A 23,491-nucleotide genomic window follows, 5' to 3' on the forward strand; every position below is an offset into this window, starting at 1 on the left:
CCATAATAAAGAATTTTTTAAAACACCCTCGGAGTTGCTCAAGTTAGGGAAAAGCCTGTCTCCCAAGCTTCTCTTGGCACATCTCAAACTTACACCAGGCAGGAAAGGGGCTGGAGGGAAGGGCTGGAGGAGGGTGGGGGGGAGTGGAATGAGAAGGACCCTCTGCTCGCGATTGCAGGAAACGCTCTAATTTTCTAGCCCACTTCTTCCCTCCAACGCCTTCTCATTCCTTTCTTCTTCTTTACGAAGTTAGGGGCCATCCCAGGCTTAGCAGATCCCTCCTCCCTCCTTCCTCCTCCCTCCTCCGAACACAAGCATTTCCCTTTTTCTTCTTATCACTTTTCTCTTCTCCCCTTCTCTCTCTCGTCTCCCCCTTTCTCTTCTCTCCACTTCTACCAATCCTCTTCTCTCCCTCCCCCTCTGCCACTCCTCTCTTTTCCTCTTCTCTTCCCAACTCTCCTCTCCCATTCTCACTCTCAGACCGTCTCCCTTCGCCTACTCTGTCTCTTACTCTTGGCTCGCTCCTCAGCTTCCCTCCAGAGAGGGCTGACTTTCCGCATTCCATCCACCACTGACCCAAGTGTCGAGGCGTGCGGCAATGGAGCCGCAGGCAGTATTCAATGCTTCAGGAAATTCCTGCGTCCCAGAACTCGAGCAGGTACAGGAGTCGCAACCCAGTGCAGGACCCTATCCTGAGTTGCATCCTGGAGGGTTCTCTGCTCCTGTGACAGCGTTGCTGGCCACGCTCATGGCGCTGCTGGTGCTGACCACAGTGCTGGGCAACGCTCTGGTCATCCTGGCTTTCGTGGTGGACAGGAGCCTGCGCACGCAGGGAAACTTCTTTTTCCTCAACCTGGCTATTGCCGACCTGCTGGTGGGTAAGTAGGGGATTGAAGCGGAGACAGCTCAGGGGTGGGCTGTCAAGCGATTAGCACTTGATCTTTGAATAAAAGGGGTTGATGGCCCTTCAGTGATTTCCAGAGTAGAGTAACCGAGTCCCTACTTACCTAGGAGTTTGAGGAACGTGAGAGAGATGATGAGGCAGCGTGGTATAGTGAAAAGAGCCCTGGATGTGGAGTCAGAAGTCCTGGGTTCGAATCCAGAGTTTACCACTTGCTTGACCTCGGGCAAGTCCCTTCCCATCCCCTGGCTTTAGTTCCTTCCTCTATGAAACGAGGGCGGGGTCACTGAGGCTACTTTCAGCCTTATGATTAAGAAGGGACAAAACTTCAGATGTGAGGTGGGACAGGACACAGGAATTCAAAACCGAGGAAGATGTAGAGGGAGTGGGTTATCTGGTTGGAAATGATGATCCCTACTCCAGACTGAACCCAGAGAACAGCTACTTCATTATTGTTGTTATTATTCAAATAAAGTGCTTTGATACCCCCGGAGGAGAAAGCCTTGAGAACTGAATGGCCGTGCTCCTACTACCCATCCCTCCTCTCTTCTCTTGGTCTTCTCTGAGACCCCAAAAAGTTGTACTCAAGTAGAAGAGAGTATGAGGGCTCCACCCTTCAGTCCTAGCGCTGAAAGCTCTCCACTTGCAGGCGTATTCTGCATCCCACTATACATCCCTTATGTCCTGACCGGAGAGTGGAAGTTTGGGAAGGGGCTGTGCAAGTTGTGGCTGGTGGTGGATTACCTGGTGTGTACTGCCTCTGTCTTCAACATCGTCCTCATCAGTTTCGACAGGTTCAACTCTGTCACCAGAGCGGTAAGAGCTAAGTTTCCCTCTAAAGGTATCCTGGGGGCTTTGGGTTGATTTCCCATTTGAGGACACATATGAAACAAACTGCTTGTGTTTGGGGACAGCTTTCACATCTGAAATAGGATATCTATCAGCAACCTTTTTAAACGGCTAGGTGGCTCAGTGAATAGAGTGCCCAGTCAGGAAAACTCATCTTCCCAAGTTCAAATCTGACCTCAGACACTAGCTCACTTAACCCTGCTTGCCTCAGTTTCCTTATCTGTAAAATGAGCTGGAGAAGGAAATGGTAAAGCACTTCCAGTATCCGTGCCAAGAAAATCTCACATCACATGGGGTCACGAAGAGCCAGACATAACTGAAAAACGACTGAACATTTTACACTTGCACAGACACAAAGAGGTTAAACAAGTGGCAAAATCAGAGGAGACCAGGACACTTGACTTACAGCTCCAGGCTCTTTTGCCTAGACCTCTGCTGCCTCCAAGAGGCCAAGACAGAGGAAAGGTCTTGGAGGGGAGAGGGAATAGGGGGAAGGGGCTTTTTCTTGGCATTTAATACCTCCAACAAGCCCCTTCAGTCTCTGTGTCCTCTGGGGCTCAAAGTACTATAGTATAGTGTTTACAGAAATTTACAATCATAAAACTTGGGTTGGCATTCCAGTTCTGATTACCCTGGGCAAGTCACAAACTCAAAAACATCCAGATACAATAGGACTTACGTGAAGAGACTATGCTTAAAGTGCTATAGGAATGAGTTATTAGTAGATTAATTTAACTTCTTCACAGAGAACTTCCCCTGTGGCTCCATCCTGTTGCCTCTGTTTTCCTAAATTCTTAACGTATTTGACCACAAACAGCTTCCTAAACTGTAAACTGTTGCCTAGAGAGGTATTTTGTAAATTACTAGAACTCAGAAAAAGCATACATCATGGGTACAATCTGCTGAGAACGTTCTCTGATAATTAGTTTCATTCTTACTGATTTAGTGGTTTTATTCTAGCTATAGGTACAATGAAATCTCTTAGCTAATTGCTTAATACTATCTGTTCAATGAGCTGAACCTGATGTGCAGAACTGAATGTTCTGTTCGGGTGAAACACAAACTTCAAAGAGGGCTGGATTACCCTAGAACCAAGTGGGAGAAAAAATATCAATTTCCCAAATCATTAAGAGATTCCTTCATTCCTTCACCGTTAACTTTCACACGTTCAAACTTTTCTTCCTGACTGCAAGATGAAGTAGCAGAACTCTCTTAAGAATTTTTTGCATTTACAGAGGGAGGAACTTCATTGCTGTTATATTAGCAGACAGCACAAAATTATAATATGGATACTAAATTAAAATATATTTAAATTACAGATAGAGGTAAATAAAAACATAGGGCAGTGCTTTGCTGCTTGTGGGGATGTGTATGTTTAAGTAAGGGATGGATTTTGAATCCTTTCCCCAGTAATGGAAATGAGCCACATTGAGCCATCCACATTGAAGAATCAACTCTAAAACATATTAGACAAGTATTTATCCAATAAATCAATCAACAAGCATATATTAAGTACCTACTAAGTGCTAGGTACTTTGCTAGGGCTGGGGATACAAGAGTAAAGAATGAAACAATCCCTGCTTTCTAGGAGCTTACATTCTAACGGGGAAGGGGGCGGGAGGTGGAGAAATAAGTGTGTATATATATATATATATATATATATATATATAATATATGAAATATATGTAACATAAAGTAATAAATAAAACATATAGGGGCAGCTAGGTGGCACAGTGGATAGAGTGCTGGGCCTGGAATCAGGAGGGCCGAGTTCAAATTCGGATTCAGACCAGACACTGACACTAACTGTGTGACTTCTGGGCAAGTCACTTAACCGCACTGCCTAGCCCCCCCCCCAAAAAATAAAATATATACAATATATACAAAAAATATGGAAGGCTTCATTTGGAAAGTAGTGGTTGAAGGAAGAGGGTTTCTATGAAGTGGGCAGAAGGAGAGAGTTCGCTTGAAGATCTCTAGGGCAAGAGAATCCACTATCTCCTGAGGTAGTCCATTTTATGCAACTTTTATTGTTGCATTTCTTCTTTTATTGTTGTTCAGTTGCTTTCCAGTAGCGTCTGACTCTTCAGGATCCCCATTTGGGGTTTTCTTGGCAAAGGTAACAGTATGGTTTGTCATTTCCTTCTCCAGCTCATTTTACAGATAAGGAAACTGAGGTAAATAGGGCAGAGTGACTTGCCCAGGGTCACCTAACTAGTAAGTGTCTGAAGTGAGACTTGAACTCAGGCAGATGAGTCTCTCTGACTCCAAGCTTGACACTCAATCCACTGCACCACCTAGCTGCTCTGAAGTTCTTCCTTACAAGGAGCCTGAAGGTGCCTTTGGCGACTTCAACCTATTGCTTCTAGTTTTGCCCGTTGGGACCAAGTCTTCATCCTCTTCTACGTGATAACCCTCTGTATACTTTAAGAGGGCTAGTATGTGCCTCCATAAATCATCTCTCCTTCAGGCTAAATGTCCACAGTTTCTTCACCCAGTCCTCTATGGCAGAAGTGTCAAACATGGCCTGGGACACTCCTGAGTACTTCTGAAGCAGATTAAAATATGATTGAGAGGTACTGGACAAAATAAATAAAAACATAATAGAACATAGACAATGTTATTACACGGTTTTCTAAGGAGAAAAATGTGGCCTGCAGGGAGCCTTACATATGGTATAGTGGCCTGTTTCTATTTGAGTTTGACACTGCAGCTCTATGGCATGATCTTGAAGCCCTTCATAGTACCATTTACTGTCATTAGGATACTCTTCAGTTTATGAATGTACTTTCTAAATTGTGACATCCGGAATTGAACACAGTTCTCCAAATGTGGTCCGACCTTGGCAGAGTACAGTATGCCCTCCCTAGTCAGACTCTAAGCCTCCCTTAATCTGGCCTAAGATTGAAGAGCTCCTTTTTGGGGCTGCCACAGCTCAGAGTTCACTCATTTGGCCAGCAGTCTACTAAAACTTCCACATCTTTTTCAGACCAACTATTGTCTAGGTGTGGTCCACCCATCTTGTACTTATAGAACTTTTTTGCTTTACTAAATTTTTACTTTTTTTTTTTTAACCCAAGTGTAGGACATTATATTTATGCCTATTACGTTTCACCTTATTAAACAAAGCCAATGTTCCAGCCTGTTAAGACTTTTTAGATACAGACTGTCTTAAGGGTTAGCTATTCTTCCTAGTTCTGCGTCATCTACAGAAAGCAGTGCCTTGCACATAGCTGGTGCTTAATAAATGTTTGGGTTGGATTATATCTATACCTTCGTCCAAGTCATCGATCAAAATGTCAAACTGCCCAGAACCTAATTGACCTCCCTCCCTAAGTCTCTCCCGACTCCAGTCCATCCTCCATACTTACGCCATAGTGATTTTCCTTAGGCATAAATCTGACCATGTCATTCTCCTATACAAAATCCACTGATTCCCTATTGCTTGCAAGACAAAAATTTAAACTCTTTTCTTTAGCTATTAAAGCCCTGAACAACCTGCCCCAATCTATCTTTTCAGATTCATTATATATCATTCAAGTACATACACATATATATACCATATACATATACATACCATATGATATATATATAATATCATATATATATACATTACTACTCTTCCTACACTCTTACTTTCCAGCCAAGTTGGCTCTCAAGTGGCACTCCATCTTCCGTCTCCATTCTTTAGCACCTACTGTCCCCCAAGTTTGGAACATACTCCCTCATCATCTGTTTTGTAGAAACTTTCTCTTCTTTGAAGACACACATCAAGCAATACTTTCTTCATGACTCTTTTCTGATCTCTCCAATTACTTGTGCCTTCCTTCCCTAACTATCCTGTATTTATATTTACTCTTTACATTTATTTTAGCTATACTTAAATGTGTCTCCTCCATTAGAATGTAAGCTCCTTGAGGTTAGAATTGTTCTGTTTGTGTCTGTATCCCTAGCGCCCTAAAACAGTGGCACAAATTAGGCACTTAATAAATGCCTATTGATGCCTATATCACACACCTCTAGCATGCCCACAAAAAGAGTATAATTTTGTCAAATGATTTGCTAAAATGTATATAAACTATTTCATTCAGCCTCCTGACCCATCAGTTCTATAAACCCTATCCAAAAGAAGTAAATAAAGTTAGTCTGACATGATCTATTCTTCAAGAAACTATGTTGGCTCTGTGTTCCCTATTTCCTTTTCTGTACATTCATTAACTTTTCCTTTAATATTCTAAAACTTTGTCAATGATTGAAGCCAAGCTCATTGCTCTGCAGTTTGCAGGTCGTTGGCCTCTGGGACAGCTAGGTGGTGTGGTGAATGAGTCAGAATGACTCATCTCTGTAAGTTAAAATCTGGCCTCTGACACTAACTGTAAGTCACTTAACCCTATTTGCCTCAGTTTCTTCCTCTTCAAAATGAGCTGAAGAAGGAAATGGCAAACTATTCCACTACCTTTGCCAAGAAAAACCACAAATAGGATCACAAAGTTGGACATGACTGAACAACACCACCGCCTTGTTTTGGAAAATCAGGGCATTTGCTTTTTTCCATTTCCATAACATACTTCTGCTCTTCATAGTCTTCAAATATCAATGACAGTGGCCTAGCAATCATATCTATCCATTTTTTTTGGTTTGTTTTCAGGTCCCTAGAATGTAATTCAGCTGGGCTTGGTGACTTGAACTCAAAGACTGCTAGATGCTATCCATCTCTTTACTTACTTGAGTTTAAACTCCCTATTAGCTATTTTTGTTCTAATTCAAAGATTATAGAAAACACAAGCAAATTAGAGGAATGGTTCTTCCTTCTTTTCATTATCATTATTTCATCCACCCTGAATAGTAGTGCTATCCTTTCTTTCAATTAACAAGCACTTCTAAAGCAACTATTATGTGCCAAGCACCATGCTAGATGTTTAACCTTATTCTCCTCCCAAATTAACAAAGACAAATAAAGACCATTTTGTTGTGCTTAGCAATCTCTACTAGCTTCAGTTCATTCAGGGCTTTAGCACTACTAACACTATTCTTACAGGATCACGCCACATACATTTGTATTTGTTACTTGCCTCTGCATCCATCTTCTTTCTATGCATTTAAGGAAAATATCTTTTTTATATCATCTTTATTTCCAAATACATCCCCTTCCCATCACCAGTGAGCTACACCTGATAAAAAATTAAAGAGGGGAAAGTAGTAGCAAAACTAACGCATCAACCAATAACGTGCCATATTCCATATCCATATTCCTCTACCTCTGCAAAATGAAGTACATTTTCTCAGTTTTTTTCTATGTCCAAGTTTCTTGGTTATAATTACACGATAATAATTCTATCTACATTGTTCTATTCACTTGTACATGCCTTTAATAAAAATCTTCACTGTAGTTGTTAAGTTCCATATATATCCATAATAATGACAATTCTTCCCCTTTTCCTCTCCAATAGAACTGTTTTTCTGGGTCTTCAGAATTTCATTCTTGAGAGCTTTCCATCCCTCCTGAGCTTGCTGCCCCTATCAAATTTTCAAGCAAGGGGTCTTAACTATCGATTCTCAAAAGGTTCTGGAATTGGCTTTCTAGAACTGGCCCTAGAGTTAACATCAAACTGTTCTTGGCTTTCCAGTTTTTCTCACACATATTCTGAAATGGAATGTACTTTCTACCAAGGTCTCTATCATTTCTACCTCCTTGTTAGATAGAAATAAGTCTAGAATAGCAACTACTCCTACTGCTTCTTCTACTTCTTGAAGGTCATCATTAAGGCAAGCCAAGAAATTATTTGCAGCTCTACTTTTGGAGAAAAGTGCTCCAGTAGATATTAGGATAATTGAAGTCTCCCATCATTACTCTATCTCAGTCCTGTAATCTTATTTTCTAAAGTAATTTCTTTCTTCTTTCTGTCCAGATGATCACCCACATGCTGCTTTTGTTCCCTCTCCTGAAATGGCCTTTCCTACAATCAATCAATAAACATTTATTAAGTACCTACTATGTGCCAGCCACTGTGCTAAGCCCGAGGGATACAAAAAGAGGCAAAAGACAGTCCCTGCCACCAAGGAGCTTACAATCTAATGGGAGAGACAAGATAACCCTATATAGAATAAATAGGAAATAATTAACAGAAGGCAGGCACTGGAATTGAGGGGTTGCAGAAGGCTTTCTGTAGAAGGGGGGAGTTTAGTTGTGACTTAAAGAAAGCCAGGGAAGTCAGTAGTTGGAGTAGAAGAGGGAGAGCATTTCAGACATGGGTGGCCAGCCAGAGAACATGTTCAGAGCTGAGAGATAAGAATATCTTGTTCATGGAACAGTTAGGAGAAGTCAATATGTTGGGGAGTAAGGTGTAAGAAAACTAACAACTTCAGTGGAAAGTTAGGAGGGAGCAAGTGCCAAACAGAGCATTTTGTATTTGCTCTAGGAGGCAACAGGAATCCACCAGAATTTATTGCCTGATTTTTTTTTCCTCCAGGTTATCTGTTCAAGTCATCTCTAATGCAAGACCTAGCTCAAGTGCCACATTCTCCATAAAACCTTACCTGATTTCTTTCCCTAAGTCGTGATTTCTCTCTCCTTTCAACTCCATAGTTCACAGTATTTCTCACACTAAATGTTCATATGTATTTTATTTGTGAATTATTGCTTCTAATAAGCACCAGCAGGGGGAGACATTGTCTCACAATAACTCCTCCCCTTTCTAGTGATGTAAGATTTGGGAATGATCTCCCCCACCAACCCCGCCTTGGATTTCACTTTGCACTTTGTACTTCTCTAATGAATTCAACTACAACATTAAATGTTATAAGTATTTGTTTCTTGTCATATCCTCCTGCTATACAGTATGATTAACAAGCAGGAAGTTTTGACCTTAACTAAAATTTTGTTGTGCTCTAGTGTCAAGCACAGTGCTCTGCATACAGCAGGTGCCTAATATTAGCTGAATAAAAAATGCTTTCTTCATGACACCCCTATGAGGTTAGATAGGAAAAGCAGTAGTATCCTCATTTGATTGATGAGGCAACCAAGGTTCCGAGATATAAAGTGACTTATCCATGGTCATTTATTAAATGTTAGAACAAATGATTAATCAACCTCAGATCAATCAGTGAATCTGCTTCCTGTTTCTGAACTTTCCCCTTCTCCCCTTTTCTGTGATTTTTCTTCTCTCTAGGTGACTTACAGGGCTCAGAAAGGGATGACGAGAAATGCTATCTTTAAGATGGTCATAGTATGGCTAGCAGCTTTTCTCCTTTACGGTCCTGCCATCATCTGCTGGGAGTACATTGCCAGAAAAAGCATCCTGCCCCGAGGAGAGTGCTATGCTGAGTTCTACTACAACTGGTATTTCTTGATGATTGCTTCCGCCATTGAATTCTTCACTCCCTTCATCAGTGTCTCCTACTTCAACCTGAGCATCTACATCAGTATCAGAAAGCGCACCCTCCTGAGAACCGACAATCTGGATTCCAGTGGAGAGAATTGTGAAATGAACCTCCTGGAGAAAAGAAAAGGACATGTCATATTTTTTGTTAAGCCAGCTGAGTGGAATAGGAACAAGAAGAAAGATCATGGTCTCTTCCCTAATGGGCCCCTAGGTCCCATGCATAATAGCCCCTCCTCCCTGGACATCCAGGGTACACAAGATCTGCCTCCACTGCAAATCGAAATGAAAACCAAGCCAGGCCAAGTCTATGAAACCACAGAAAGTATGTGCAATGCCACAAGGCACCCAGACATTGCCAGGACAATGGCAAACCACCTCCGGCTATCGCGGGACAAGAGAGTGGCTAAATCTTTGGCCATCATTGTGTGTGTATTTGGGCTGTGCTGGGCACCTTATACGCTGCTCATGATCATCAGAGCTATGTGTCATGGGAAATGTGTACAGCATTTTTTCTATGAGTTCTCTTTTTGGTTACTTTGGCTAAATTCAGCCATTAATCCTGCTTTATACCCACTCTGCCACATGAGCTTTCGGAAAGCTTTCATCAAACTGCTATGTCCTGGCAAAGCCAAAATTCACCCACATATTTTTAGGTGAAGAAAAAGGCCATCTGTGGCTGGGATCACCAAAAACCTTTATTTGTCTGTAAAGTGGAGTCCATGGCATCCACTTGGTGACTACCAATCACTCTACTTTTACTCCAGTTTTTTACCATGGAGACTCTCTAAGCAACAAAAAGTGAAGGCATCAAATGAAAAATACTGCAAGTATTACTCTGAGCTTAACATTCTATCTGGGTGGAGAATGAGTTATTCAGGAGGGAAAAATCATTTTTAAATTTATTTTCTTAGAAAAGACTTTCATGAGATTTTACAATGATTGGGGTTTGAGTACATTTGACCACATTTGTACAGAAACTTTTTTTTCTTAAATAATAAGTGCACCACATGCTCTTTTTATTTGTAGTGCGATGTGAGTATTCACCAGATGCTTGTATAGTAAGTACTATATTCTATGAGGCTTGGTTCAAAGCAATGCCTATTTATAAAATAACACTTGGATAAATAAAAGTGCTACTTTTAAAAACTCAAATACAAGAAATCATATTTAACAATCATCAAGCCAAAACAAAACAAACAAAAATTTTAAAAAACATAGCTTCTTGGAAGGAAAGAAAATATGAATTCAATTTAAACCATAACCTGAAAGACTTTAGCTAGACATAATTTCTTACCATGAAACATTGTTAAATACTGGAATAAGTAAGCAGTAAAAAGACAAAATAGAATCTCCTTCTACAAATATCTTTTGCAAGAATCAGTCAAACTCTTACCTGTCTAGTATTGTTTAGGCGTATTTTTTTTCCTATAGATAATCAACAGTTCTCAATATCATTAGTTTTCTGAAGTTCACAATGGCCTCAATATCATCACAGGCAGCACCATTCTGCCCATTAGTTTTTGTTTGTTTGTTTGGCATGAGTAGTCCAAAAGGGTGCTTTGTGCCCATCCAAATGGTCCTCAAAGTTTGAGAACCATTGTCCTAGTAATTTCTTAAGGTCCTTTTCATTTATGTCACCAAATTATTCTCATTCCAATTCTATACATTTTAAATCTACTGATAGTGCAAACCAAGTGAATTTTTAAAAGCACAGAATAATTCATGTTTATATAGTTCTTTAAAGTTTACAAAGCACTTTTTCCTTGCTACTTCTAGTACAAATAATATCCTCATAAAAAGTTAGTGATTTCCCTAAGGTTACACATAAAGAGTCAGAGTCTGAATGTGAACCCTAGTCTCTTGATGCCAAGTCTAATACTCTTTCTGATATACCTGACAAATAAGGCCACAATCCAAAAGTATTACAGAATTCACAATTCTGAATTATTTTGGTGAATACTTATATCAAGTATAGAAGAACATAGGATCATAGTCATAGATTAACATAAAGTCCCCAAACATTTAAGACATTCCTCAAGTATCTGCTAAAATGCTACCTATTGAGGAAGATGAGTTAATAATTATTATTCCTAGTGCACGAATTTAAGAGCTTACTATATTTTACTCTCATGAGCAACCACATTGCAAGTAAAAAAAATTTAGATAGGATGGCTTTTCCACAGGGAGCAGTCAGGAAGAATTTCACTGTGTATGAAGAAGGCAACTTCTGAATATCATTACCTGGCCTTACATGAAAGACAACTCAGTTCAGAAATCTTCAACTCAACAACATTCCCTGAACTTGGCCACTTAGCAACTCAGAACAAGGAGTGGGTAGGTGGGTTTTAGCTAGAAGCCAAAAGACCCCTATTTATAAGACTGAAGAATTCTTACAACAAAAGACTTTCCACATGTAAATCCTTACCTTGAAGCCTCTGATGAGATTACTTTCATTCTTCACCATCTTTCAGGTTTAGGCTCATAGATTTAGAGCTAGAAGGGACTTTACAGATAATCAAGGTCCAAACCCCCCCATCTTATAGAAGAGGGAAGTGAGGACCAGAGACATCAAGAAAGTTGCCAGTTACACAGAGCTAGTTAAGTGACAAAGCTGGGGCAACTAGAGGTTTTTCTGGGAAATGACCTTTATTGGTAAAACAAAGAGATAGAAATGGCTCCTTTATACATCTAGAAACTTTTTTTTTTTAAAGCTGTCAGAGAACTTTGCATGGACTAACTGTAGTCACAGCTCCAGCATCCTAGACTGAGAAATGGCCATACGGTTACACCATTTTCCAGAGGATTACCTTTGAGTATGTCTGATCTCCAATTCAGAATTTCAGGCCATTTGTGAATGTCAACAGTGAATCTCCACTGCCTCATCTAACTCACAAATGCAGATGAATATTGTTAGTAAAGAACTGTACTCCTAAGTAAAAATAAGCAAGAGGATTTACTTAGGGTGCTATGATTAAATAATGACTCATTTGAATTATCCATAAATATTCAAGTTTTGGAGGAGGAAGAAGATTTGGTCAAATCAAGTCTTTCATCTCATCTTTTTACCTCTACCAAGAATATGAAATACGAACCATGCTGTGCTCCTATCATTTCTGTTTCAGTTATGGGTTGGATTGCATGACCTCTGAGATGCCTTACAATTTTTTCTACGACCCAGCCCCAACTCACTCTCCCAATCACCAAGCCATTCACCACCTTACCAATCAATCTTCCTATTCTTCTAAATATACTTCCATGAATACAAAAATAGGCATGTTATATGTAATACATAACTCATTAGGTGGGTTTGAGGAAAATGGAAATGAGGGCAACTAGTGAAGTTTTTAAATGGTGCGAATCATGAGATGACATCTGATTGTTCTTTCAAGATTGAACAGTTTAAAAATGCATCAGTCTCTGAGTTTCAGTTCATGCCTGACTATATCTATTTACAAAGTAATGTAAGGCTGGGATTGGATTACAATGGTTTGCCAACACTGGCTATGTAAGAACTAGATAAGTTGCATAGGTCCCATTAAGCCACTTTCTCAACTATATCAGAGATGCTAATAGTTTTTCTTCAAATAAAAAAATACAAAAGGAAAAAAAGGACAAATGCTTTAAACTGTTAAAGCAATTTTATTGTTTCACTGGTGCAAAATCATGATATTTGTGTAATGCATTTTCCCCTAAATTTACAATAATGGTTATACATAAACTATATAGATCACAATTTCTCTATTTTTATACGATTTGAACAAAATTTCCTTGATAAATATGCCCAGTGACGAATATAGGCCCCTAGTGGATGTCCAAAAATGCAAAATATAAACTTCTGGTTTTAACTATGGAGCTTTTAAACTCTCAAACATGCATTAACTACTCTAGTTTTAGGGGAAATATTACACACAGCCTTATCTTGCATTTAAAGAAAAGCTCAAGCTGAATTCAACATACAATATCCCTCCCACCCCCAAATCAAATCTCTTGTAAAAATCAAGATGGACTATAGAATACAAAGACAGACAGCGCTAGCCACTTCCTGGTTAGTACTTCCTAGGACTGAATAAAATTACAGAAGCAACAACAGTGAAGAAAAATAGAAAGAAAAGATTAGTAGCTGGAAGAAGAGACTTGAAGATCAGAGGAATTTAAAAAAAAAAAATTCAATCATGCTGCTTCTGGTGATCAGACAGACATGTGATGTCCCAACTTGAATACCTGTGAAGCGAATTAATTTGTTAAGGTCCTGAAGGTGAGTGTCTGCAGGTGCTGAATAAAATATATCACAGATAAGAGAAAGATAACCTAACTTGGCATTTCTGAAAGGCACAATCTATGGGGGTGGGGGTGGGGGAATAATCTAGCATAATAAAAAAACATACTGTATGTGAATGGAAAGAAGTACAGTGTTTCTGTGTTTCTTCTCTTTAAAGTACAAGACCTTCATAAATTGGCCCCTCAGACTCTGGTGATTCCCTCCTCAAGCGCAAATGCTCCAAGGTGTTGTGAAAATGTTTGTTAATCTGTTCTGTTTCTTCACTGGACTCAAGATTTGGAAGGTCTTCTCTTATCTTTTGGATAAGTTGATTCAAAACTTGAATTGTCACCTACAATGAAATATATATATATATATATATGTTGGTTTCTATAACCAATTGAAGAAAAAAAGACAGAACTGAATAATACTAATTTAGGAGTACATATTACTCTTATTACATGGTAACAGTGAAAATTAGGAACCAATTTAAATTAAGAAAATATAAACCAACGATTAAAAGGAAAGCATTACTAAAAACATAGTTCCTACTGAACCAGAAGTCAATTACGCTCATCTAGAAATCCTACAACAATACTCTCACCAATATGTTACAGATTAATCTTAGGTTCACATTTACAATTCAAAATTAAGTTTAGTTAATGCAGGTTCCAATTTGGCTACAGATCCTAAGGCAAAAATGGCAATAACAAAATAGTACCAACAAGAAAGTAAGTTTGATCTTATTAGATAATGAACTGAGAAATGTTCCCAATAATTTACACATGATGATGATGATGATGACGACGACGACAACAATGACAGGGAATATTTAGCACTGACAAGTGATTTTAAGGGTATTGAACTTTCCGTGGTAGTTATTTTATGTAACACCCCTAGGCAGTAAACACACCAGAATTTTCTCATGCACCATCTATTCTTCCATCAAAGAAAGAAATCTTCCAAGATCATTTAGCAAGCTACTGGCAAAGGTCCAACAAATTCCGTATTAATTCCCAGGATTCTTCATTTCCCCAAATACGCAAAAATTAATGCACATACAAATGCACAAAATAGTAACTTCAAAGTAGAAGACCATTAATTAGCAACTTTAATCCTTATATGTAAAGAAGAAAGTGCTCACATAATGAAAACTATTTCTAAATATCAATCAATTAAATGTGCCAAGAAAAAAGGCTTTTTACTAGCACACATATTGTTTCTTAGCTGGAAAAAGTCACATACAATAAACACATCAATTTCTCAGTAAAGGAAGTCTGAGAGAATGAGACATTAGGTATAGAGCCATAGATGATGAATGTTCTTGTTCAGTGATTTTTTTTTAGTATAATTAGGTCTAAATTACAATAGTTTAAGCAGTAAGGCACTTTAATTTAACATACACAAAAAGCAATACTTTGCTTAAATACCAGAATTTTTCACAAAAAGACACTTCTAAGACAGTCTAATGGAATAAAAACATACAATACAATGAAAATAACACAGACACAAAAATAATAATGATCAATACAAGACTGAAAATAAATCAGACAGATAAATTTAATTTCAGAAAAAGTAGTAATATAAATAGAATTCAAGGTCATTTATCCAGAGACTCAGGTACAGATGCCTGTACCAAGTACGGTCACCTAAGAGAGGAGAAACTGGGCAAGCAAAGTTCTCAACATGAGTATCAGTCACATATTCCTCTTCAAAACTCCATTCCCAAAAGCACATGGCTGAATGAACCAAGGATTGGGGGGAGAGGAAAGGGGATGATTTTTCCACACTCTCATGCTATCTCTACAAGTAAGGCTTAAAGAAAAACTATTAGTTTCTGACTATGTAATAGATAAACAATATATATGCAAACATACATCTATATAAGATAATTTCCATTTACAGTCAGTTCAATTTTCTGAAGAGTTTTGTGAATATGAATCAAAGATTAATTCATAGACATTCTGGTAATAGCACTGTGTAGAAAAATTTCTCACATGACAGTAACTTATTCCAGGTTTAAAAAGCAATTGTTCTAAATCATCTTAATTCTTTTTGTATTCCTTTCTCCTGTACTTGATCTTCAAATCTGAAGAAAAAGACATCCCTAAAGTTCTAGAATCAAAGCAAAAACCTGCTCTTATTCCAATAAGATTGGCATCATTAATGTTATTCACTTACCGCATCATTTTCCTTTTCATAAAAATAGATGTATCTGTTCAGAATTTCTATAAAAAGCTGAACTTGCAACGAGGGATCCATGCACTGATTTGCTATCTTCAGAGCCTTCTTCAAGCATTCCATTACTCTCTTGCCCCCATGAAGCTGAAAAGAAATAGGGTAAGAGGGGAGGAGAAAAGAGAGGTTGGTTATGAAATAACTATTACTTTTCATTTAAGGACATTTTTGAAATGGTTGAAATTCTCTCAATGTTTCAAAAAAAAGTCCAAGTGGCTCTTTTAGAGAACTCCACACTACGGGGGGAAAAAGCTTATACTTTTTTTTTTTTTTAAAAGTCTGATCTACAAGTTTGGCCGCAAAGGGAGGACAAAAAGCACCTCCCTCCTCTCTTAGAAGGTGTGAAACATCATTAAGTTTGGTTGAGGCTTCTGTTACTTTTGCTAAACTGTCCTCCCCCCCCTCCACTTTTTTTTTATTGTTTTTACAAAGGGATGGCTCATTGGGTTGGTACTTTCAGAAATGAAAGTTGTGTAAAAAAAAAAAAAAGATACCAAAATTAGGAATGTACTTTATAACTATTTCTGAAGAAATACTGTAAAAGTAAAGTATCAGGCAGATCACAGTCTTGCTGTATTAAAAAATTCTTGAAGCTAAGGTTTCACCAGAGGATGGGAGTGTAAGCAATGTCACTGAAGCTCACTCAATACATCTGTTCCAACCCCATGGATTTCTAATACAAAACACATCAATGTCCTCCGCCAGCTCTACAAGCTTTCAGGAGGTTTTCACCTGAAATTCATGTGTTGAAGCACCTGCTTCAGAAGACCCTAAAGGATGTGGCCAAAACCAAACTTCCTTCCCCATGCTCCCTATTCTGCCAACCCCCGTGACTCACCTCTTCTCCATTCCTGTCTGTGTTTCTGCCAGACCAGAAGAGATGGGCACATGTGCTCACAGCCCGGCCCTGGTCCGGCTTCTTGAGCAGTTTGGAAGCTGCCAAGGCGCACTGAGTCCTTAAGGGTTCATGGTTCTCCTCACTGAAGCACTTCATCCTCTCAAATGTCCCAATGATCAAGGTGATGGCAGCCAGCTGGGCTTTAGAATCACTGATTTCATCTTCATACAGAGAAAATGCCTTGTGGAGACAATACACACTCTGTGTTGTTAACCTTTTTTATAAGCATCATTTATTTCCAGTAGCTTTTCTATGAACTTTTACAAGTTTCTGGGATCTCTTACCAATTAATAGAGGAAGTTATATCTCTTTTTGTTTTGCTTTTTTTTTCTAAGACACAGCACAGAATAGAACAGAAAAACATTTAGGGGCTTACTATGTGCTATGTACTATGAGGATACAAATAGAGAAAAGCAAAAGAATCTCTGCTCTTGAGGAGCTCACCTTTAATTAAGGGAGACACCACACAAAGGAGGGCCCTGCTGCAGGTCAGATGGAAGACCTGGTGGTCCTTGGGGGACACTGGAAGGGCAGATGACAAAGCCCAGGAGTCCTTAGGGTGCAACAACAGGTTTCTCTCTACCCAAAATGGCACAAGTGATCAACTATTACTAGGATACACAGTTTTCCAAGTACTGGTGATAAATTTGTACCCAATCAGTCACATTCTATTCCTTTTGTAATACATCTTCAAAAAAGATAGTCAGGGTTAAGAGTACAGTCTGTGATTTAGGACAGAAGAAAACCATGACCTCGGATAAGGATTCAATTTGTGGTCAAGGAACACAAGGCTAACTGCCTAATGCAGGGATGGAACCATGACCTCAGCCTCATGTTCTATAGGACTAAGCCCAGCTCTAATAATGTGACTTTTGTATAAAGATTCTCCTTAAACTCAGCCCCATTAAGGTGAGAGAGGATTGGTTCTATTAAGTAGCAAAGTTACACGTGTTCATATTATAACTACTGATAAGCAAAACTGAATCATGGAATGCTAAATAATGCTTACAAAATAACCTAGAGTAAAATTCATGTTACCTGGGACATAAATTCATATGCCACTGTCTCGTGGTTTTCAAAACCAATTTCTCCAGCAGCTAGAGCTCCCTGAAGGAAAAGCCGTAGAGGCAGCTCTGCCAATTCTGCTTTGATTAAAGCACTGATAGTCTGATGTGCAAATGAAAAAATCTTCTGGCACTTCTTCTCCCACTTATCATCCTAAAAAAACAAAACAAACAAAACCCATACTCTGAACATACAGAATGGTCATAAATTCACTTCATCATCTTGACTAATTTTATACCTAAAGGACATTATAAAGTATAAAATGCTATACAAAAATAAACCAAAACATCCCACAACATTGTAATCTTGAGTAAGCTAAAAATTGATTATCTATTGGTATATTTTTCAACTGGGGAATGACTAAACAATTGTGATATGTGAAAATAATGTCAATGTTATTGCCCTAGAAGAATCAATAGTTATGAAGAATTCAAAGATGCAAGGAACGCTTATATGAACTGGTATGGAGTGAAGTAAACAGAAAAAGAAAAAAAAAGCCATATAAATGGAAAAAGAATGCCATGTAATTATAAAAAACAAAAGCTGAGCCCCAGAGAAGATGAACATGCATCTGCCTTCTATCTTTTTGGATGGTGGAGAATATGCGAATGGAATACTATCAGAACCAGTTGTGTTGGCTGGTTTTGCTGACCTGCTTTTTCCCCCCTTTTTAAAAAAATCTTGGTTACGAGGGATGGCTTGCTAGGTAAGGAAGGAGGGAGGAACATACTTGGAAACGGTGATGTAAAAACAAAAGATACCAATAAAAATAAAATTCTTAAAGTAGGGGGCTTGGTTTTTTGTTTGTTTGTTTGTTTTTTATTTTAAATACTCTTACCCAGGCTGGAAGTGCAGAGACACTTCAAAGCCCAGTCCTACACTGACTGGCAAGGGAGCTTTAACCTACTCTGTTTCTATCCTAGGCCAGTTGACCTCTCCTTAGGCAACCAAACACTAAATCAAAAACCCAGTCAATAAGTCTTAACTTAAGATATGACCACAATTTTAAAACTGAACAAATCCTTTTTCCTCTGTTACAAACATAAATTTCTTTTTGTTTCTTAAATATAAGCTTGATTATCCAATTCCAGGCCATAAAATGACCAAGTATATTTACTCCAAAGGAACGCCACCAGAGATTCTAATTCATTATTTTATTCTGAGTAATGTGCTCAGAGAACTCACCAAGGTAAAAACTAGCAACTTTGGCTCCTGGGACAAAGAAGAAAATCAACTTTATCATTCATGATATGAAAATAACACAAGAAGATAAATTCAGTTGAGTGGGAGAGGGGAGCCTAGGACACTCTTTTACAGCACAACAAAGACCCCAGGACATTGTATCACTGTTGCTAAGTAGGCAGCCCCCCAGAGGGCAACAGGGAAGGGGCTAATTGGGAAATTCACTTAGTGAGCATTTATTTACCAAAGAGATGGACAGGGAGGAAACAGTTTCCCAGTGTAATTAACTATTATTGATAACTAGATGCTAAGTTCATTGTCTCCATATTACTAAACGTACTACCTAACATGTTCAAAATGCACAAGATCCTAAAATTACGCAACTTTTAAAAACATCATTAAAAATTTTTGTACCTTCTCAATCTTGATGCCCTGGTCAAAAACAAAGTCACTTTGCTTTAGTTATAGCTTTAGAATCCATATTACAATGAGAATTCAATTATTTGCATTTAGAATAAAAGTTATTATCCTGTGCTAAAGGATAATAGTTTCATATTGCAAGTAATTCAATATGTCATAGTACCTGCAACATGCAAACAACTTCTGCAAAAAATTTCTGCATCACTTTGGAATATTCAATTAAAAAGAGGAGACTGAATCCCCATTAAACGATCACCTCATTGTATCATAGCATACATAAAGTTACCAATTTCTTTTAAGTGATGTTTAACCAAAATAAAAAACTCTCATAAGGTAACCAGAAATCATGCTGCTTTTAAAGTTTTAACATATGTTAACTTGATCTTGCTGATAATAATCAACCAACTGCCCTAATTTCAAAAACCATAGAAAGTGAGGAAAGAAGAAACAAAATTACACACTTATGAGTAAACTTACCACTCTGGAATTTTCTTTGTAGCGAAAAGCCAGTTGATATGCTGCAAATACCAAGGGAGGGAGTGTAAATCGAATGCGTTGGTTCCCACCAGCTCCAAAATGTTTCCGTGCTGTGTTTAAAATCTGCAACCAAAAAAAAGAAAGGATTAAAACACAGTAATGTAACCATCTTTCTAAGATTCTAAGAGTTATATTTCTAAGAGAAAACCTAATCTTTTGTACAATTAGGCACACATTACAAGATATCTAATTTCACTACACAGACAGATATAGAATCTTTTCACTTATTCAGTTCACACTAGAGGTACAAAACAAAAACCATTTCATACCCCTGAAAAATGGGTAGATGTGAGAAGTCATAATTGCACAGCAAACTATGAACTTTGAGGTTCATCTATGGCTATAAGAAACAATATACTATTTCTAATTCCTGGGCCTCTTAGAAAGTCTTCTTTAAAAGTACATTTTAATCACATAATTGAAAGGATCACCATTAGTGATCAAGTTCTAAAAGGTAGGCTCTCATACATTAATTGGTACTGCCAAGGGCAGTTAAAGTTATTAATAATAAGTCTTCACAAACACTACTGGGAACTAACAAGCCTTTTGCAATCATACTCATCTATCCAACACTGATTATCATCAGGAATTGTCATTTTAAAATATGAAGTACAACTACACAGGAGTGTTAATTCACATGGAGTAGCTATAGTAGCTGTACTTCATATTTAGGTGGCATATCTATCTTGGGCTATTTTTATCCTCTAAATTAAAAAAAAATCACCATCGATTTAAAACCAAGCCAAAGCACTATTCTTTGAAAAAAGATCTAGTAGTAATATAAAGGTAAAATTGCCTACACTTAAAAGCGCAATAAGGAAACTAACAGAATCCATCAGAAGTCTACAAAATGCTTTAAGGCAGAAAGTTGAAGGGAAAAAAATAAACAACAACACTAGTATCCAAATGGAAAGAAAGGTAGAAGCTGCTTATTCTCTTATTCAAATTAAGAATTAACAATGCAAATGAGGTGAATGCTCCTAAAATGTTTTTCTGTTTTTCAAAACATTCAAAGAAAGGCAGAATTGAGGATTCATTTTCTCATTTTATAGGTGAAAAAACAAAAGCTTAAAGTAATTAAGTGAGTTCTATAACAAATCATTAAGTGGCAGAGATCATTTGACTTGAAGGCCAATCATCTTTTCCCTTACTATACCATGTGGTCTCTGCAAATGAATGCTAACTGCAAATAATAATAGCTGACATTCAGACAGATCTTTAATGTCTATATTAAAGGGTTTTTTTTACATTAACTCTTTATATATATTCTCACTTGAGTCTCACAAAACAGGTTCTACAGATACCGTCTCCATTTTGCAGATGAGAAAAGGGGCATTTTGGAAGGTTAAGTGATTTGTTCAGGGCCGCACTGGTATCAGAGGCAGTATGCGAACTGAGGACTTCCTGTCTGCAATAGAGCAGTCTTTCTACTATGCAATGTTGCCTCTCAGTTACTGCACAAGAGAATACATACAGTAAATCCTTATATAATAGATACACATGTATACTTTTCATTAGTTAACTAGGAGGCACAGAGAATAGAGTGCTAGGCCTGGAGTCGGGAAAACTCATCTTCTGAGTTCAAATTTGGCCTCACTTACCAGCTGTATGACCCTGGGCTAGTCACTTCACCTTGTTTAACTTAGTTCCTCATCTGTAAAAATGAGCTGGAAGAGGAAATGGCAAACCATTCCAGCATTTTTGCCAAGAAAATCCCAAATGGGGTCATGAAGAGTTGGGCACAACTGAAACAACTCAACAACAAAGACAAAACTTTTCACTTGAGGCCAGTGTTAAATTATCTGATTAACTGGTCAATCAACAACATTTATAGTTCATGTAAGGAACACTATACCTAGTGCTAGTATTTTTCTGTTCCCCTCAGCTCAAACATCAGCATTAAATAAGAATTCAGTTTTCTATTTACTTAGGAGGTCCTTACAGATCATTGAGATGGAAGGGACTTATTAAAAAGATCATCTAGTCCAAGGGTTTTTCAGCTGACATCTATGAACACTCAAGGGATCCATGAATAGATTTCAGTGGATCCATGAAGTAGATGGGAAGGAAAAATCTACATCTTTATTTCAATATAACTAGTTATCTTTTTAATAATAGGTATTTTATTTTACATATTTAAAAATGTTATTCTGAGAAACAGGCCCTAGGCTTCACCAGACTGCCAAAGGGGTCCAAAGACATTCCTAATCTAGACTTACTTCTCATTTTTTAGCTGGAAAAAAAAACCAAAACAAACTATGTCCAGGGAGGTGACTTGTCCAAGGTCACAAAGTAATAGAGCAAAGCCAGAAACTGAATTCATATCTTCTGGCTCCAAAATTAAATCAAATTATGTAGGATCTACAAATACTTCATGTCTAATATTAAACATTAATTGTAACCTAAATTAAAAATCAAGGATCATGCTCTATAAAGCTGTACTTTATTTAAAAAAAAAAGTCTAATGTCTAATCTCACATAGCCAAACTAATTATAATGAATCCATAAAGCAGTTAGATGTACTCTTTGGCCAAAACTAAAAAAAATTAAGTACCACCCTATATTACCCTTTTCTAAAAGAGCACACCAATTTCAAACACCAGCATTTCTGCTTTTTTTTTTAAATGAACAAAGTACTTTATTCTAATGCATCTTATTCTGTGTATGGAGTGGTGGTGGGGGTGATGCAGTTGGTATTTTAAGCCCTTTCTCTCTTATTTTTATTATAGCAAACATAACACATAATCAATTGTCTTAGAAATGGATATAAATACGACTAAACACAAAGTTAGCATTCTTTATTTTCCAAGTGCAAATATAAATGAAATGAACGTGTTGCCTCTAATGAAAAAGTCCACACAAATTTGGACAGGAAAGTCAAGTACGTGTACTTGAACATTTTTCCAAAAACACAACCAAACTATAAGGCTACAGCTCAAAACGAAAATAAACAAGGAATAACTGAAAGACAGCAGATAATGGATTGTTCTGAAAGAACTAATATATTTTCAAAAACTAAGTGCACTTATTTCTCACTGGTAGTAGGATGAAGCTTCAAACATTTCCAACTCAGTTTGAGAAACAGAAGTTGATACATGGATGGAACGACTAAAGAATAACAGCACCTACTACCCAGGGCTATTGCAAGGATCAAATGAGTTAACATATACACAGTGCTATGCAAACCTTACAATGCTACATAAATCCTGGCTAGCTATTTTAAGTTCTCTCAAAACTCTCCAACCAAAACTACAAACTACATTAGAACAGTTTAATGATGTGCTACACTTTATTTCATTATATAAGCAAAGGTAATGGATGTATTAAATCTACCAAGAATTGCTGATCAGGGTCATCTGACCGCAGAAGATGAATGAATCTTCCCACAAGGCTCTGCTCATCAGCAAAGTCTTCAGGGTCCGGGTCTTCCACAGGTTGATCTGGTTGGTCTTGAATCAACGTTGATACTAGATTCATGATTGCATCCACCTATCAAATATAGAAAAGGGCAAATATATCGGTTACATTAGCCTACCACCAAAAATGATACTAAACACAACATTCTATCCAAAGTCTCTTGTTTAAAAGCCTAGAATAACCACATATTAGTGCATCAGTAATTAACTACATTTTTAAAAATGCTGTCTTGAGGGAGGTTATCAGTAATTCCTTCTTTATAAGTCAATTTAAAAGTGCTTTTGAAAGACAGCATGTACACACACACACACACACACACACACACACACACACACACACACACA

The 23,491-nt window shown here is 37.8% G+C and overlaps 2 protein-coding genes across 2 annotated transcripts in view; one reads left to right on the forward strand and one right to left on the reverse strand.

Annotated features, from left to right (window-relative positions):
* Positions 1-598: 598 nt before the first annotated feature.
* On the forward strand, positions 599-9,967 carry LOC114047356 (histamine H3 receptor-like). Its single transcript, XM_027868166.1, has 3 exons — positions 599-878; positions 1,551-1,717; positions 8,920-9,967. The coding sequence occupies exons 1-3, from the start codon at positions 599-601 to the stop codon at positions 9,787-9,789; spliced, it is 1,317 nt and encodes a 438-aa protein (XP_027723967.1). The 3' UTR covers positions 9,790-9,967.
* Positions 9,968-12,751: 2,784 nt separating this feature from the next.
* Positions 12,752-23,491, reverse strand: part of VPS35 (VPS35, retromer complex component) — a 39,161-nt gene continuing 28,421 nt past the window's right edge. The window contains exons 12-17 of the mRNA XM_027867920.1: positions 23,064-23,219; positions 19,671-19,793; positions 17,565-17,744; positions 16,467-16,706; positions 15,572-15,715; positions 12,752-13,742 (exon numbers count right to left, since the gene is read on the reverse strand). Of these exons, the coding sequence (XP_027723721.1) occupies positions 13,563-13,742; positions 15,572-15,715; positions 16,467-16,706; positions 17,565-17,744; positions 19,671-19,793; positions 23,064-23,219 (1,023 nt within the window). The 3' untranslated portion in view covers positions 12,752-13,562. The remainder of the gene's footprint in view (positions 13,743-15,571; positions 15,716-16,466; positions 16,707-17,564; positions 17,745-19,670; positions 19,794-23,063; positions 23,220-23,491) is intronic.

The sequence above is a fragment of the Vombatus ursinus genome, unplaced genomic scaffold (genome assembly GCF_900497805.2).
Source record: "Vombatus ursinus unplaced genomic scaffold, bare-nosed wombat genome assembly UNPS02014786.1, whole genome shotgun sequence".
Classification (NCBI taxonomy): domain Eukaryota; kingdom Metazoa; phylum Chordata; class Mammalia; order Diprotodontia; family Vombatidae; genus Vombatus; species Vombatus ursinus.

Bases quoted from the DNA above. Each gene is read 5' to 3' on its own strand.
- LOC114047356 (XM_027868166.1), top strand. From the start codon at position 599: ATGGAGCCGCAGGCAGTATTCAATGCTTCAGGAAATTCCTGCGTCCCA. The intron at 879-1,550 runs GTAAGTAGGGGA...CTCCACTTGCAG, and splicing joins TATTGCCGACCTGCTGGTGG to GCGTATTCTGCATCCCACTA. The intron at 1,718-8,919 runs GTAAGAGCTAAG...TCTTCTCTCTAG, and splicing joins TCAACTCTGTCACCAGAGCG to GTGACTTACAGGGCTCAGAA.